This window comes from Naegleria lovaniensis, assembly GCF_003324165.1.
Source record: "Naegleria lovaniensis strain ATCC 30569 chromosome Unknown tig011, whole genome shotgun sequence".
Classification (NCBI taxonomy): Eukaryota; Heterolobosea; class Eutetramitea; order Acrasida; family Naegleriidae; genus Naegleria; species Naegleria lovaniensis.
In genome coordinates, this window is record NW_025407833.1 from 257,766 (window position 1) to 275,190 (window position 17,425).

General features: G+C 33.8%; 7 protein-coding genes across 7 annotated transcripts; 3 read left to right on the plus strand and 4 right to left on the minus strand.

Annotated features, from left to right (window-relative positions):
- Nucleotides 1–93: 93 nt before the first annotated feature.
- On the minus strand, nt 94–4,290 carry C9374_000861 (uncharacterized protein; the record flags this gene model as incomplete). The annotated part of the gene is made up of 4 exons (XM_044698705.1): nt 94–224; nt 336–2,507; nt 2,702–3,419; nt 3,610–4,290. The coding sequence occupies 4 exons, from the start codon at nt 4,288–4,290 to the stop codon at nt 94–96; spliced, it is 3,702 nt and encodes a 1,233-aa protein (XP_044552003.1).
- A 350-nt stretch (nt 4,291–4,640) lies between these two features.
- On the plus strand, nt 4,641–6,040 carry C9374_000862 (uncharacterized protein; the record flags this gene model as incomplete). Its single annotated transcript, XM_044698716.1, has 2 exons — nt 4,641–4,772; nt 4,991–6,040. The coding sequence occupies 2 exons, from the start codon at nt 4,641–4,643 to the stop codon at nt 6,038–6,040; spliced, it is 1,182 nt and encodes a 393-aa protein (XP_044552004.1).
- Nucleotides 6,041–6,204: 164 nt separating this feature from the next.
- Nucleotides 6,205–8,398, plus strand: C9374_000863 (uncharacterized protein; the record flags this gene model as incomplete). The annotated part of the gene is made up of 3 exons (XM_044698727.1): nt 6,205–7,417; nt 7,673–7,903; nt 7,953–8,398. The coding sequence occupies 3 exons, from the start codon at nt 6,205–6,207 to the stop codon at nt 8,396–8,398; spliced, it is 1,890 nt and encodes a 629-aa protein (XP_044552005.1).
- A 233-nt stretch (nt 8,399–8,631) lies between these two features.
- On the plus strand, nt 8,632–10,753 carry C9374_000864 (uncharacterized protein; the record flags this gene model as incomplete). Its single annotated transcript, XM_044698738.1, has 2 exons — nt 8,632–8,798; nt 8,908–10,753. The coding sequence occupies 2 exons, from the start codon at nt 8,632–8,634 to the stop codon at nt 10,751–10,753; spliced, it is 2,013 nt and encodes a 670-aa protein (XP_044552006.1).
- A 131-nt stretch (nt 10,754–10,884) lies between these two features.
- Nucleotides 10,885–12,006, minus strand: C9374_000865 (uncharacterized protein; the record flags this gene model as incomplete). Its single annotated transcript, XM_044698749.1, has 1 exon — nt 10,885–12,006. The coding sequence occupies one exon, from the start codon at nt 12,004–12,006 to the stop codon at nt 10,885–10,887; it is 1,122 nt and encodes a 373-aa protein (XP_044552007.1).
- Nucleotides 12,007–13,302: 1,296 nt separating this feature from the next.
- C9374_000866 (uncharacterized protein) lies at nt 13,303–15,267 on the minus strand (the record flags this gene model as incomplete). The annotated part of the gene is made up of 1 exon (XM_044698760.1): nt 13,303–15,267. One exon carries the CDS (start codon nt 15,265–15,267, stop codon nt 13,303–13,305), a length of 1,965 nt encoding a protein of 654 aa, XP_044552008.1.
- Nucleotides 15,268–15,465: 198 nt separating this feature from the next.
- C9374_000867 (uncharacterized protein) lies at nt 15,466–17,150 on the minus strand (the record flags this gene model as incomplete). The annotated part of the gene is made up of 3 exons (XM_044698771.1): nt 15,466–16,020; nt 16,246–16,871; nt 16,937–17,150. 3 exons carry the CDS (start codon nt 17,148–17,150, stop codon nt 15,466–15,468), a joined length of 1,395 nt encoding a protein of 464 aa, XP_044552009.1.
- Between the last annotated feature and the right edge of the window lie 275 nt (nt 17,151–17,425).

Sequence of the window (17,425 nt, forward strand, 5' to 3'; positions counted from 1 at the left end):
TGTGCTGCAATAAAATTTTTTTGTTTTCCAATCGATTTTGATTGTTTCACTAGTAGCTCCTCCTTCTACATTCTTCCTTTGAAAAATACAAGGTTATTCCTCTCTCAAGAATGTACTCATATTGGTCCATATTCTCAGAGTAGATCTTCCATGAGGATAATTCCATGGTTGTTCTAATGAATCTAACTGACGAACAATTTTCTCCATTTCATTTCGGTTCAATACTGAATAGTTATTATTGCAACACATTACAATAAATATATATTGGAACACACACCCAGCATGCATACACCCAGCACACGCATACATCAATCTCATACTCTTATCACACTTACCTTGTCCAAACATGACTGAAGATCGACATGCCTTAGATGCTAATATTCGATTCACTTTCGATGGTTTCAATTCATTCTTAATACTTGGTGGCATGGAAATGTTTTCTGAAAGTATGGAAATGAGTTCTTCAAAATCTTGTAATGTAAATGTAATATTCTTACAGTAAGGAAGTGAAGTTAAATAAAATGTTGTATGTTCAATTTTAGAATGGTGATGATTCGTCATTGGATCTGAATGATTACTATTATTATTATTGCTATGATCCATCATGTGATATGAATGATGATGACTACTACTACTACTACTACTATTATTATTACTATTGCTATGATCCATGATTGGATATGAATTATTTTCATTCATTATTGAAATGTCATGGAATAATGATTCTTGATAATGATTCATTACTGCATCTCCTTCTTCAATTCTAATTTTAAATCCATTCTTTTCAAATACTTGTAAATGATCTCTCACAATGAATTGTTGTGATAATGTTAAATCTAATTTCTGTGGTACAATTAATGGTTGAGTGAATATCTTGAGAGTAGATTTAAATCTTTCATAATTAAATTTCTCATCACATGCATGTTGATCAAGTATAATTAATTCATTCTCAAATAATGCAATAATAAAACTCTTATTAAATTGTCCAATAATAGTCATTTTAGAAAAATCATCTTTTTTGATGAGTTTGGTTAATTGTTTTTCAGATTGTTGTTGAGTAGAGAGATGAGTGTTAGGAATGGAATGAAAGATGTTTTGATGGTGATGGTGGTGATGATTTGAAAAAGTAGTAGTTGGGGTAGTATAAGGTGTAGTAGTTGAAGTAGTTGGGGTAGTATACGGTGTACTAGTTGAAGTTGTTGAAGTAGTAGAAGTAGTTGAAGTAGAAGTAGTTGAAGTAGAAGTACTAGTCAAAGTAGAAGTACTACTAATTGTAGTCAAAGCAGTCAAAGTAGAAGTAGTACCATTGGAAGTGTTGATTGTAGTAAAAGTAGCCGTCGATGGCTTTGAATTCAAGAGACTTGGTATATTCTCATCAAGTAAGAATTTCCTTCTTTTCATTAATAACACTCTCTGATAACGTTCAATAATTTCACTCTCATTTTGAATGATGATATTCACATTGGTTGATGCATCAAACACATCACGACACAATGATTTATCATCATGAATATTCTTCACTCCAGAATCAAAAGATATTCTTGTAACTTTGGAATTCTTTGAAGGTAATGATTTCTTTGATTCATGATTGAATGTAGGAATATAAGAGATTCGTTTGTTGTTATAATTGAAACTATTCGATCTCAATAGAGTATTGTTTGTGGATGATTCATTAAAATTCTCAATGGATTCATCATTTTCATCATCACTCATGACATCATTACTACTCTCAATGAGTTCATCCTTCTCAATTTCTTTCTTTTCATTATTCACTTCATAATAATCTTTTAGTAATTCATAGAGACTTGATTTAGGATGAGAGGATAATGGTTGAGCATTGGCAATATTGGTGGAAGATGTATTCTTCTTTTTTAAATCCTTTCCTTCTTGATGATGTGTCATCCTTGACGATGTGTCAACCAATTGTTCCATCGAGTCGACATTGTGAATCTTTACATTGTGATGATTCCTAGAATTCTTTTCAAAACTATTCAAAGATGATGGATTACCATTACTACAACCATTCCATTGATCATTATCAACACCATCTTTTTGTTCATTCTCACTATCAACACCATCTTTTTGTTCATTATCAACACCTTTTTCATTCTCACTATCATCATCATTTTCATCATTTTCATCATTTTCATCAACACCATCTTCATTCTCAACATTTTCATCATCTTGTTGTTGTTGTTGTTGAATTTGTTGTTGACTATTGAAACTACTCGAACCACTCACTGGTGATGATAATTGTGAAGAATCAGAGATGGATATTTTCATTTCATTCGATTTTGAATATAATTTCTCAAGTTCATATTTCACAAATTGAATGATATAAGGTTCAGAGAGTAAATACATCCTTCTCTTATCAGGAGTGACATTAATATCACAGGTTGATGGATCAATTTGAATATTTAGAATATAAATGGGATATTGATTTCTACTACTAAATTGTTTGTAAATATCATTGATACAACGAGAGAGTTTGGGTAAATCAATGGGACCTGAATCACATATTATCATTGAAATATTATTTTGAATATATTAGTGTTGAAAATATATTATTTTGAATATATTAGTATTGAAAATATATTATTTTGAATATATATATTAATATCGTAATTCATTTAATTGTCATCCATATAATGTATCATCATTCATGATCATCAATAATATTTTTAAATATTCATTCACTTACGTTTGTTAATATATAAAAATTGTCGATCCGATGAACTTCTTCCACACGATGCATCTTGTTTCGAAATGTATCCATTCACTTGAATATAATGTGGTTGTAATTGCTCCACATGAAAGACCATTAATTTTTTAAATTCTTTCAATGTGAATATATTCACAATATTATCTTTCATAGATTTACCATGAGTAATCAAAAGTTTTTGAGAAGAAGATATGCTAGATGATGAAGGTCGAAGTGTTGATGAAAAAGATGTATTTGAATATGACAACGACGACGACGACGACGACGAATTGCATGTCATCATATTCACACAATGAAAAGTAATTCCTTCACTTGCCAATGCATAACTTTGAATCATGTTCATACATTTAGAGAATTCTCTCTTAATATTTCTTTCAAGTTCTTTAAATCTCACTGGAAAGTTTTTAAATAATTCACTCACTTTCACTGTCGTTCCATATTGAGATCGATGGACTCGATCTTGTTGTACAAGATTTTGAGAATGATCAAATTGTAAATAGTATGCATGTAACGATGGAGTGGTGCGTCTAGTCTTGTGATGAGAAAATGTTGTTTTGTGATGATTATTTTCATCTAAATGTTCATGTACTTGTTGAGAATTGATTAATGGAATGTCATGATCGTTCTCTTCTTCTTGATCTAATATAGGTCTAGTACAAATACTTAATTTACTCATACAGCAAATACTTGAGAGAGCCTACATGTGTTTCATTTGTAATGATCACATGTCAATTATTATGTCAATTCAAAAATAATTCAATCATTGTAATAATAACATTAAATAATAATATTAAATAATAATAATTAAATAATAATATTAAATTATAATAATTATGAACATCATAACATTGGATGAATATAAATAAAAAAAAATTCATTTCACTTACTTCACCTCTAAATCCAAAAGTTTCTACATGTCCTTGATTTAAATCATGAAGAGTGGACAATTTAGAGGTATGATGTTTTTTCACGAGATTTTTAAAATTATTTTTTGAAATTCCAATTCCATTGTCAATGACTTCAATACTTTCTAATCCCATATTTACAAATTTAATTTCAATAAATGTAGATTTAGCATCCAATGAATTTTCAATAAGTTCTTTTACAACACTTGTGAGTGAAATGATGACTTGTTCACTACATATTTTATGAATTGAAGATTCTGATAAGGATTGAATGTATGATTTGGATTGATTTAAATCTTGTTGTGAAATGGGTGTGTTAAATTCTTCTTCAGAATTTGTTAAAGGTAAGGAATTATATGGTTCCGATTTATTATTATTTGTGGTAGTAGTAGGAGTAGTAGGAGTAGTTGAAGAAGTAGTAATAGAAGAAGTGGTGTCCATATGGCTGTGCTTGTTGTTGTGTATTGTAGAATTTTGTTGTTGTTGTTGTGATGAAGGAATAATAATATCACTACTACTACTAGTTGTTGTTATTGTTGAAGATGACTTCTTCCGAATGGTCAATCGTGCTCGTTGTTGTTGTTGCTGTGGCATGGATGGAGCGGTTAAACCATGATTGGATCCGCTGGCACCACCAACAACGAGTGGCGGCGTTGGTTTCATTTTTACAAGTAGTAATTTCCCTGAGCGAACGCCACAGATTATGACACAGCATGGCAAGGCTGCTAACAATAAACTAATTAGATGATTAAACTCTGAGCGCGCATGCATAAAAGTAAAATTTTACATGTTTCATCACACTACACTCTGACCCTTCCAACAGTGACCAGCTTGTTTTCCAAGAAGAGTTCAGATGAATGAAACTTGAAAATCTCAAAGACTTGTTGTCCTTCTTGTTTACCATCTAATTGATCCAATGAGCAGTAAAAAAAAATAGTAAATCTCAAAACTTCATCATCCACACCAACCTCGTCATCCGTGTCACCACCTTCACTGTTGACAACACTTTTAACATGTCCTTCTCTTCTTCTTCTGAATACATTCATCATTTAATTACAAAATCAGAAATTAAATTTGTAATGAAAAGAGATCCATCCCATTCATTTTCTTATTATTTGAAAGCAGCAGAAGATATTATCCAATCCGTACGTAGGTGTTTAAATATTCCAATATTGGAATGATGATGGAATCTCTCTGTCACACCCACATGTGTATGGATCACTTTTGTGTGTGTTATTCTTCATCATTGATATTCTCTGTAAAATTTATTAATATGATCAATATTATTTATTGTTTTTATTTAATATTTACAATTATTGAATGATAATATTTAATATTTTAAAAAATGATTCATTACAAATAGGCCAATTCCTATAAACAAGAAAACAAATTCGAAGAATCATTTATTCTCTTCACTCGATTTATTCTTTTATTTTTAAATATCATTCAAAAGGAACATGTTAGAGTGAGAGAACAAGTCATTTATGTTGAAAGATTTAATAATTTAAAGAAATATGCATCCTATGCTATGGATCAATGTGAACTTTTAAAAAAGAAATTAATTGACTTGTATCAAATGAGTCATGGTAATAATAATTGTAATAATAATAATAGTAGTAGTCATACTAATAATAATATTTATAGTAATGATCATACTTTTAAAAATAGTCAAAGTAATACTTTAATAACAACAACCACTATGAATTCGCACACAAGTCACACGATCAAAAAAACATCTCTCATTCCTGTTCGAATTCACTCTCAACTCATTCAACAATTTATACAATTGGCTCAACCTCATTTACAACGTGATTTAGAATTTTGTGGAATACTTGCTGGATATCTAGTCACCTCGTCCTCAACATCATCATCATCCTCCTCAAGAACAACATCATCCTCAACATCACCCATAACACCATTATATTATCAAATTTCACATTGTTTCATTCCCAAACAATCATGTACTGCTGATAGTTGTAAAGCTCTCAATGAAATTACTGTATTTAACAAACAAGAAGAATTAGGATTAATTACATTGGGATGGATTCATACACATCCAACACAAGATGCATTTCTCTCAACGATTGATTTAAAAACTCAATATGGATATCAATGTGGATTGGATGAAGCCATTGGAATTGTGTATGCACCCAAAGCAGTACGAACACCTAAAATGGGAATATTTAGAATTACGGATGAATTTTCAACAAATCAGAAGGGTGTTCATCATGGTATGGAATGTATTCGACAACGATTCAGAGAAAATATTGAATGGGGAAATCAACATGAACCAATGAATGGAGACCACCAGTGGTTTGAAGAATGTTCTCATGTACAATTATTATTGAATCAGTGTCATGATGAGGAGGGTGAGGAGGTTGATTCATCCAATCTTGTGGATTTGAGAAATTGAATGTGTTTTAAGAACACACCATATAAACTGTTGTACCTTTGTTCTCCTCTTATTGTTCTCATGTTCTCGAAAGACTTTTTCAATCCTAATGGTGCAGTAAGCGTGTTGAAGAGGTCAGACATACTGAGACTTGACAAGTGCAATTTTGAGTTTTGAAAAAAAAAATGTCATCATCAGAGCTTTTTTCTCAGGCTGAAACAAATTGTATGAACGAGTCATCATCATCACCCTCATCCTCACCCTCATCATCATCGGAACCAATAGTAAATGGTTACAACAACTCGATTCAAGTTTCTGAAGAGGAACAAGTACTTGATCAACAAGCCTTGAAATTATGCGAACATGCATTGGCTGGTCCTATTACTTTTCATATTCATACGTGTCATGTAGAACCCATTCCATTACATTTCAATGATATCAATGGAATGACCTGTTTAGAATTTTACAATCAAGTCATGATGAAATTAGAAAAGGAATATCAACATTCTTGTTGTGACCCTCTTGAAAGATGTGAGTCTACTTCTCATAATGACAGTAATGAGTCTTCTATTAATGAATCTTCTATTAATGAGTCTTCTTCGTCTAATAATAACAGTAATGAATCTTCTTCTCGTCATAGTAACACCACTACGAATGAATCCTCTTCTTCTTCATCATTCACTACCATTCCATTATATTTAAAAGATATTTGTATCAATGATTATATTGGTGACAAACCATTGAGAGAATTCCTATCTGAATCTCTTTTAAAAATTGAACAGAATGTCTATGATTTACAAGTCCTGTATCAAGATCATCCTCCTCAATCTTTAGAATTACAATTACCCTTGCATGTTAAAAATAGAAACACTCAATCCATTGTCGATCAAATCGAACAATTCATATCAATGCCCTATGATTCTTCAAAACCACTTCATCGTACTTCACAATTATCTTCATATAACTTTTCAACTGAAATGAGTGTATTGGATCGAAAGTTTATTCATGCCATTTCATCCTTATATGGAATTTATCACAAGAGTGAAGGTAATGCTCAGCAGAGATTTATTAAAATCTCAAAAGAAGCCACAACCCAACAGACTACCAAGAAAAAACGTAAAGAACCTAATTTTCCAAGTGGAATGAGTACAGTGATTGAAAATTTTCTATATTTGGGATCTGGTTTGGATGCCAATGATGAAATTCAAATCAAAAAGAATCAAATTGATTACATTCTCAATGTTACTAAGGAATGGCCAATTGGTAAATCAATTCCATCGTATATTGTGTATAAAAGAATTTCATTGAAAGATGAAAGAGAGGAATCGATTATACCCTATTTTGAACAAGCATTTGAATTTATTGAACAAGCCTTAGAACAACAGAAGAGAATTTTAGGTAATTATTTTTAGTGTTTAATGTACATTGGATCATGTGATATATATGTTATATTTTCATATTACTCATGGTATGTCATGGATCATGTTATATATTTTCATATGGATCATGGTATGGCATATGGATCATGGCATATCATGGATCATGTTATATTTTCATATGGATCATGGCATGTCATGGATCATGTTACATTTTCATATGACTCATATTTTCATATGGATCATCATGGTAAATTTTCAACCACAATTTCTTCAGTTCATTGTGTGATTGGCAAGTCCAGAAGTGCATCTTTTGTTTTAGCATTTTTGATGAAACATTTCAATTTTAACTTAAAACAAGCATATGATTATTTAAAAGAAAGAAGAGAATTAATTAGACCCAATGATGGATTTATCATGCAATTGATGGAATATGAATATAAATTACATCAAGGACAATTTACCAAAGTGAATATTCAAATGGATCATGTCTCTGAAATGACTACTCGTAAGTATTTTGACTAGAACAATGATCGTAGTGTAATCAAAGAAATCAGTGAAATCCATCCACATTCCTCAATATCTTTCAACATCATTGGAATGGGAATTTAAAGAAACAAAACAAGAAAAGGCAATACGGGAAAAAGAAATGCGAAAATCTAAACTCAGTGAAGAGGAAGAAGCAGAATTAGAACGAACATTTCTAAATGATGAAAAATTGAATGAATTATTGAATGAATGTTTTCCTCCATCGAGATGTGATGAAATGACGAGTAGTTGTAATAATTTCATCACACTTGCAAATAATGAACAGAGACGACCATTATTGAAATCTCAAGTACAACAATTTGTCAAGTTTGTGAATACTCATCCCATTGTGATCAAACATCATTTATTTGAAAATGCAAATTTTATGAAATTTGTTCATCATCGATGTGCCAAATGGTTTATTTCACAATGTTCTTCACTACACGATCTTGATGATCAAGAACCAACTCATTGAATGAATGATCAAGAACCAACTCATTGCGAACTCATTGCGAATGAGGATTATGAACAAACTCATTGAATGAATGTGGTGTGGTCATGAATCATGTCCAGATGGTGTGAAGCGTGGATGGACACTGCAACGTTACATTAGTCCATTTAAAGAAATAAAAGAAAGTTAATGGCTGACTCAAAATTTTCTAAAAATGGGCAAAAACAAGTGACAGCATCTGAAAAAAAACAACACCCATGAAGAAACTTGCCACACTGTTCAAAGGCTTGGATACCTCCAAATCCGAAGAAGAAGAAAAGAAAAAACTATTCGGGAAGGGTGTGAAAGAATGGACCACCAAGGATGTTTCTCTTTGGTTAAAAACCATTGATTTGACAGAATATTGTAAAGAATTTGAAAAAGCGTAAGTGATTGGAATGGACTTGAACCAACAACACAACAACAACAACAACAACACTAATAATAACCAAAACAATAATTAAACTCTATAAATCCATCACCATGTAATCAAGTGATATTTCAGGTGCAGAATTGTTAGAACTTACCGAACAAGATCTGATTAAGGATTTAAAAATCTCTAAATTAGGTCATCGTAAACGATTTAAAAAACAATTAGAATGGTTGGAACAAGGTCGATTTGAAATTGGTCATGTCGTCATGAATTCATCAAACACCACAGATGATTCTGATCAGACTGATTCATCATCATTATCAGATCATTCCAATGTGATTTCAAATGGTACTTTGCAAAGTTCCAACAAGTGCAATGCAGACATGACGACGAGTGGAAAAGTAGTCCTCTCGTCATCTGTATCAAATTCATCATTGTTTCATATTCGAAATGATGATGAGACTGACTCGGTATCATCATTGAATGGTGTTGTTGTTGGTGTTGGTGGTATTGGTGGTGCTACAACGACTACTTTGAGTCACGTATCATCATCATCCTCCCTCTCTTCACATGTTAACACTTCATTATTACATCCTCATCACCACTCTTCACCTGTACCACCAGAACATGAGTTATGGATTAAGTGTTACGAAAAACATGGGAATGACCATGTTTGTGGTAATTCAACTACTACTACAATAGTATTGAAATTTAATCTCGCATGTCCTCTCAACCATCCATCTACAGATGTATCATCATCCTCAACACGGACAACTACAACAACAACAACAACTCAATTACAAGCACTACCCAAATTGGAACAAGTGAAACAAGAGATTCTTTCAAGAGTATCATCACATCAAGACATTTCCATCTCACAAATTCAATTGAAATACAAAGATGAAGATAATGATATGATTTTATTGAAAAAAGATGAAGATTTTAAGATTTGTGTTCAACAATATCTTGCCTCAAGAACTTCTACCACCACTCATAGATATTTAAAGTTATTTGTGAATTATAATAGTGGTTCATTTCATGGAGTGAATCATAATATGAATTTATCAAATCCAAATATGAACAGCAACAAATTGGACCATCTCACCAAGAAGAACCATACGTTATCTTCCATCAAGGATGAAAGTGAAGAATTGATTGAAATACTCGATGGCATGGTCGATGCATTAATTGTCATGACTGCTCACGACAAACTTATTAAATACGTGAATAAGGCAACAGAATCACTTTTACAATTTAAAAGAGATGAATTGATTGGATTCAATGTCACTAAAATTATGCCAACAGCGTATCGATCACATCATGATGAATATGTAGATTTATATTGTAAAACAGGCATTCCCAAGATTATTAACAAGGGAAGAATAGTACCTGTGAAAAGCAAACAAGGAAAAGTATTTGATTGTTGGTTGAGTGTGAGTGATAGTACATGGGCGCATCAGAGAGCATTTACTGGAACTTTGAAAATGATTTATACAGAATCTTCTGCAACTAGTTCAACCACTACTGCAATTCCTTCCTCCATTCCTAACAACTCTCCTCCTGTATTTCCATTCTTAGAAAATATGGTGGATGGTGTCATTATCATCTCAGGTAATGATGATATTGTGAGATATTTCAACAAATCTGCAGAACAAATGTTTGGATATACACGAGAAGAAGTGGTTGGACAACAAATTGGAATGCTTGTGTATGATGAACGTGTGCGACAACATCACAATCAATATGTTCAAAGATATATGCAAAGTGGTGATTCACACATTGTTGGAATTGGTCGACGAGTGGAAGCCTTAACAAAGGACGGAAAAAAACTACCCATTTACTTGTCTGTGAATGAAACCAAATGGAACAATGGCCTTAATGGACGATGTTTTATTGGTACTACGAAACTACTCGATCAGAACAGTCCAATCACCAAATACGTGAATGTCAATGACTCTCGTGATTGAGAGTTATAGCTATACATACTACCTCCCTAATTGTATAAATGATAAGCATGATCATCATCCAAATGGCTGCACACCACTCATTGTGTACATTTTCACCACATATAAAAGATATCATTATTTTACATCAATATTTACAAAAACAAATCAGAAACACCTTCACCTGAATCCATTTCAAACATAAAGTCGTCATTGGATTGTTGATGGACAGATCCAGTACCAACAATACCAACAGAGCCACCAGCAGCACCAACACCACGAATATTCGAATCATCGATTAAACTAGCACCATGTTCAAATGGCAAAGAAGCATGAACTGCTGTGGCCACCGCTGTGGTACCCATCTCTCCTTCACTAGCACCACCACCACCAGCACCACCACCACTGACAACATTCTCTTCTCGATCGACCAAATACACATCAATAGGATCTGCAGGTGATTTTAAAAATATTTGATATCTTCTCTTTCCCAATTCCATTCCTTCGTCAGGATCAGGAACAGTCAATGTAGTACCTGATGGAGCCTTAATAGCAATCACTGTTCTGTCTTTCAATGTTGGAATATCCAAAACATCATCATAGGTTACAAATGCTAATCTACGATCTGTTTCATTTAAACATCGAAGTGATTCTTGAACATGATAAATCAATTGATCGACTTGTCTTTCTTGAAATTCAATTGTTGCAATTTCATTTTGAATAATTTTAACTTCTTCACAATTTTCAGGTGCATTGACTGCAATTCCTGTTCCTAGCCATTGAATATTATTTTTTGATTTCTTTTCAATGAGTCCAATTCCTTCTAAAACGTTGGTAATATCATAAATTCTTCGTTTTTGTACAGAGAGTGTCTCAGCAGCATGATTTAAATCTAACACACCATCTTTAGCCTCTGCAATGAGATGAATAAATTTTCGAGTCAGTAATCGGAGTGAGGAATCATCACGACAATTCTTGTTGGATTTTGTAGATGCTGTCGAAGAGGAGGCTTTTGTTTTTCTCTTCTTTTTCGTTGTTGTTTCTTCTTGAGTGGTAGTACTGTTACTCAATATGGATTGATCCATAGCGTTATTACTTGTTGTATGAGTGGGTGATGAAGCCTCATCTTCCTCTGCTGCTGCTTGATGTTGCGAAAGAGAAAGTGCCGAGATCATGGATTGATAGGATCGTTTTTGAGAAGAAGAGGATGAATTGAGAGGAGGAGAGGCATCCTCATTGGAGAGTGATGCTGTAGAATCATTTGGTGAGGCTGGCATGATTCGGAGCGAGAGATGATGAGTATACAAAAAAAACAATGGAAAGATAAAACGTTGGGTATTTTTTTTTGTGTTTCTGGTTGGTGGGTTCATTTGTTAACAACACAACAAGTTGAAAAGGTGCTGCAAAATTCAAACACCGAGATGTGGGGAGTGAGAATTTCTATTCATCTGATGATATTTTGTCATGATTATTCGTATTTTCAGGAGCAACACAACTACATGGTTAGGAACATTGAATGTTCTGAAAAGAACGGAAGTGTTTTGTAATGAAAACAACAAGGTTGACTGAAAGTATGGCTAAAAATGTCAACAAACCCACAACCAAAACAGCTCTCTAAAGAGCAAACTAATACTTCTACTGCAGCTTCCCATCATGTTGTTAACATTTTATAACACTTTGTGAAGTATTAACTTTGTTTATGCTTTATTGTTGATTCGCACAACAACGTCACCACAAGATATGTTCAAGGAGTATGGTGTATATTAAGTTCTGTTTACAGGTTATTACACTAACATATATATAACAACAGAAAGCAACGACAGGAACATTCATATGTAGTGAAACAATACCTATTCGTTGATGGGTTGATCGAATAACAAGTTACTACTTTACTTAATCAATACTCCTACTTGTAATTACTATTCGCTACGATGTTCCAAGAGTAGTTTGGGTAAGTATGTACAATCCTTGAAGCTGTTGATAGGTACACATTCTACTGCGAACACGAGCTGTAATGAATATAATTGAATTTTCTTCCAGTATACTAATGTTATTTGTTTTTCGTATGAATACATATTTTACTTGCGTTGTTTTGAATTATGCACCAGTGTTACGATAGTATTACCAATATGTACTAACAAGTACAGCATGCGTTGTGTAACTTGTTATCATGGAGTATCAACCAACGACCTTTATTGTTGTACTGTTGTCCCGAGAAGTGGAATATACTGTGATGAAAAAAACTCAAACTGTTTTAAGAAACCGCATTTAATGGATAACAGCTCTGTAATGAATTTTTATCATACAAGTAAATTAATTGGTAATTATTCAATGAATCAATTCATCAACAAATTGTTGATTTTGACTTGATATTCATAAAAACAGGTTAGTTAATACAACACAAAGTGTTGTTGACATTTTTTAGCCAAACTTTTCAGAACATTCAAGCATTCGTTTGCGCTTTAGAGCTGTTTTAGGTTTGCAAATCTTCTTATTTATTGGTCATTGAAATCTTCTGTTCTAATTTCTTAGTAAGGTAATGCTTACTTATGTTGAATAACAGATACAATAATTTATTTCTTCTTTTGAGCAATAATTGCCTTCTTGACTACCTTGTCTGCCCTTTTGGCAAATTTAGCTTCATCCTTTGCAATTTCCTTTGCAAATTCTCTACCAGTCACAGTAGCATCATAGGCACAATCTTTCAATTTCTTTCCAGTCAAACCTCTCTTTGCACAAGCCTTCTTTGCCCATTTTGGAATTTCAATTTCTTCCTTTTCCAACGTTCTTCTTGGTTGATGAGTTCTGAAAAGTTTAATAGCCTTACCACCATCTTTACCATCAACAATTAATCCACGAGAGAATTCAATATGATCTGGTGCATCTACTTGAACATCCATATAGGATCTACCATCATGCAATGTGAATCTTTCACCAAATAATTCAACTCCATCATCGGATTTGACAATAAAAGTATTCTTTGACTTTCTTTTTAGCAAACCTCCATCCAATTCATATTCTTTACCAATTGCAAATCTTGCTCTCTTCTTATTCAAATAGAATTTACCATTTCTAGAATTGAATTCAATGACATCACCTCCAACCTTCACAGCAATAGCCTTATTGACAGTTGCAGTTCCTCTATTTCCTTTCCATTTGGAGATACGAACATGAGCAACAAAGGATTGATCCAAAGTTTCAGCCAAAATAAAATCACCAACACCATTGAAGAGAATATCTTCACCTTCCAAAGTGACGTAATGAGGATCACCTCTACCTCTACCACGTGGACGAGGAGTAGGTCTTCTTGGTAAGCGAGGAGTTTGAGGGGTTCTTGGCACACGAGGGGTTCTTGGTACACGAGGCACTCTTGGCACACGAGGGGTTCGAGGTGTTCTTGGGGTTCTTGGCACACGAGGAGTTCGAGGAGTTCTTGGTACACGAGGTGTTCTTGGGGTTCTTGGAACGCGAGGAGTTCTTGGCACACGAGGGACTCTTGGTGTTCTTGGCTTTCTTGGCACTCTTGGAACTCTTGGCTTTCTTGGAACGCGAGGTACACGAGGAACTCTTGGTCTTCTTGGCACTCTTGGCTTTCTTGGAATGCGAGGGACACGAGGAGTTCTTGGCTTTCTTGGCACACGAGGTCTTCTTGGTACACGAGGAATACGAGGAACTCTTGGTCTTCTTGGCACTCTTGGCTTTCTTGGAATACGAGGGACACGAGGTCTTCTTGGTCTTCTTGGAACACGTGGTCTTCTTGGTTTCTCTGGTGTTTCAGGATTGGTTGGTTTCTCTGGATTTGTTGGCTCCTCAGGACGTGCTGGAGGTTGAGTCTCTGGATTTGTTGGTTCTGAAGGTTTCTCTGATGGAGGTTGAGTTGGTGGCTTCTCTGGATTTGTTGGTTCTGAAGGTGTTTCAGGTTGAGAAGGTTTTTCAGGTGTATTTGGTGTTTCAGGTTGAGAAGGTTTTTCAGGTGTATTTGGTGTTTCAGGTTGAGAAGGTTTTTCAGGTGTATTTGGTGTTTCAGGTTGAGAAGGTTTTTCAGGTTGAGAAGGCTTTTCAGGTCTCGATGGTCTTTCAGGTCTTCTTGGACGTCTTGGTCTTCTTGGCCGTCTTGGCTTTTCAGGTCTCTCGGGTGTGGTTGGTCGTCTTGGTTTTTCAGGACGTCGAGAAGGTCTTTCAGGTCTTCTAGGTCGTCGTCGTTGTCGTCCTTCTCGAGCATTACATTTTGCTAATTTTCTAATCTCCTCCACTGTTTGCCAACTAATTCTTCTTCTCTTACATTTACGAGGAATTGAAATTGAGAATCTTCTTGCGAGTTTACGAATACGTTGTGTCAAGTACAATCTTGGATTCCATTTCTCTTTTAATTGTTTTTTCAATGTGATGAGACGAGAAATTTCATCATTCAACTCATTGGAGGAGTGTGATGCCATCACATTCTCTGTTGAGATCATGACAAGGAACAATGTCACGAGTAGCAGCAACAACATCAACACCGAGGTGGTGCGAGAGGATGGGCCATTTCGCATCATCATGTTTTTTTTTTTAAAATGATGTGTGTGAATGACCCTGACAGATGACGAATGAACATTTTTTCTGCCTCAAGCAGAACGGAGCTAAGAAATAAGGTAAAGGTGACCTTATTTATGAATATTGCCTCAAATTACTCTTTTAATCATCCCATGACTTTTAACTGTGGAAAATAAGTCTCTGAGGCAATGGTGATCACACTACTATTCTTGACCACCACTATTAACTTGACCACCATCACTCTCTTTCAATTCCTTTGCTACTTGATAAATAGCTCTACCAATTCTCTCGTAATCATTCAAATCGTTATAAATCTGTGCTGATATTCTACAATACATTTTAGAATCAAATTCATAAAATACCACATAGGATCTAAATGTTTCTAAAACGATGGATTGAACACGAGTCCAAAATGTTAAATCTTCACCAAATTCTAATGGTAATTTAATATTCACCATTGAACCACCCCATAATCTCTTATCATTAGTAATGACTTGAGTTCCAAATAATTTGGAATACAATTCACCAATTTGAATGGCTAATTGAGAATTGTAATGTTGAATCTTTTCTTCACCTCCTAACCATTGTCTATATTCAATAGCATCTTTGATTGATAAATATGATGAATAATCTCTTGTACCAGTATAAGAGAATTCTTTTTGATAACTCGATTGTGGAGTATTGGTATAATGGAAACTAATGACGGTTGGATGGATTTGGAATGAGGCTTTTGGATTTTTCCATAAGAGGCAACCAGTCTATATGAGTAGTCAAAACGTGTCATTGTAGTAAATAGATTAGATATGGATCGATCGATCGATATATATAGTTTGTATATATATGAATGAATAGATTAATCATGAGTAGATGTATATTCATTCATAAATAGATAGATTAATCATGAGTAGATGTATATTCATTCATAAATAATAGATTTCAAATAATATTCCTTCTCAAACACATATACACACTCAATCACATACCTTGGGTGTAAATAACCACTTGTGAGTATTGGTCAAATAATAATCAGAATCAATTTCAGAAACATTGAATGGAATATTACCAATAGTATGAGCACCATCAATAATTGTTGAAATGGAATGTTTTTTAAATAATTTCACTAATTCCCTTACTGGTAATGTAATCGCTGGTGTTGATACAATATGACACATGACAGCAATCTTAATATCATGAGTATTCAAATGAGAGAGTGTGAAGGATTGCACTTTGTTTAAAATATTCTCTTCACTTTGAATATCAGAAAGTGTAAAATTCAATTCTAATAATTGAACTTGTCCATAAAAATCATGAATAAATTCCAAAGTTTTTTTAACCATTCCATAGGCAGTATTGAAATAGAGAATGGTTATGGGTTTTTTAAGAGTGATCGTATGATCTACATTTTGACTCTTCTCCATATGTTGTTTCATTTCATTGAGAAATGGATAGGATCTAAAAATGGAATTAATGGCAGTACTTGCATTCTCAACGAGTACAACATCATCTTCATGTTGAGATCCAATCATTTTAGAGAGAATTTGACGAGATTGATTGTATTTTGGAATGACTTTAATTCTGAACCATTCATCAATGGATGTTTCCATTTCAACTATGAAATTCCAACAACACATGTTAAACGCTGTGCAATTGCACAACACTCTTGCACACACCTACCTTGATAATTAAAATTAGCTTGCAATACTTGCTTTGGAGTGCTTCCAAAGGATCCATGATTCAGATTGGTATAATTTAAATCGGTATAGAATTGTTTTTTCATTTCAAGAGTACCGAATGCAGGAGGTTGGTGGTTGGATGGATGTTGTTCTTGTTCACTCATCTTCAAAGTTGAGGATAATGGACCGCTCTGTTGTGTGCTTTTTGTTGCCATGATGGTGTTTGTGGTGCTGTGAATTTTATTTTTGATCGTGCTACGAATCGGAATAGCGTAGTGCCCTCGTTGTTGTTTGTTTGCCATGTCACTTCGAACTCGATTGTTCTCTGCTGGGAATGGAATCATTGGTCTGCAAGAGCAACCGGGCAACAACAACAGCAACAACAACAACAGCATGATACTCCAACAACACACCACCGTCATCATCCGTGTAGGCTTTACGATGCTTGTGCCGCTTTGGAGTTCGACTTTGAGTCTCAACCACATTTTTT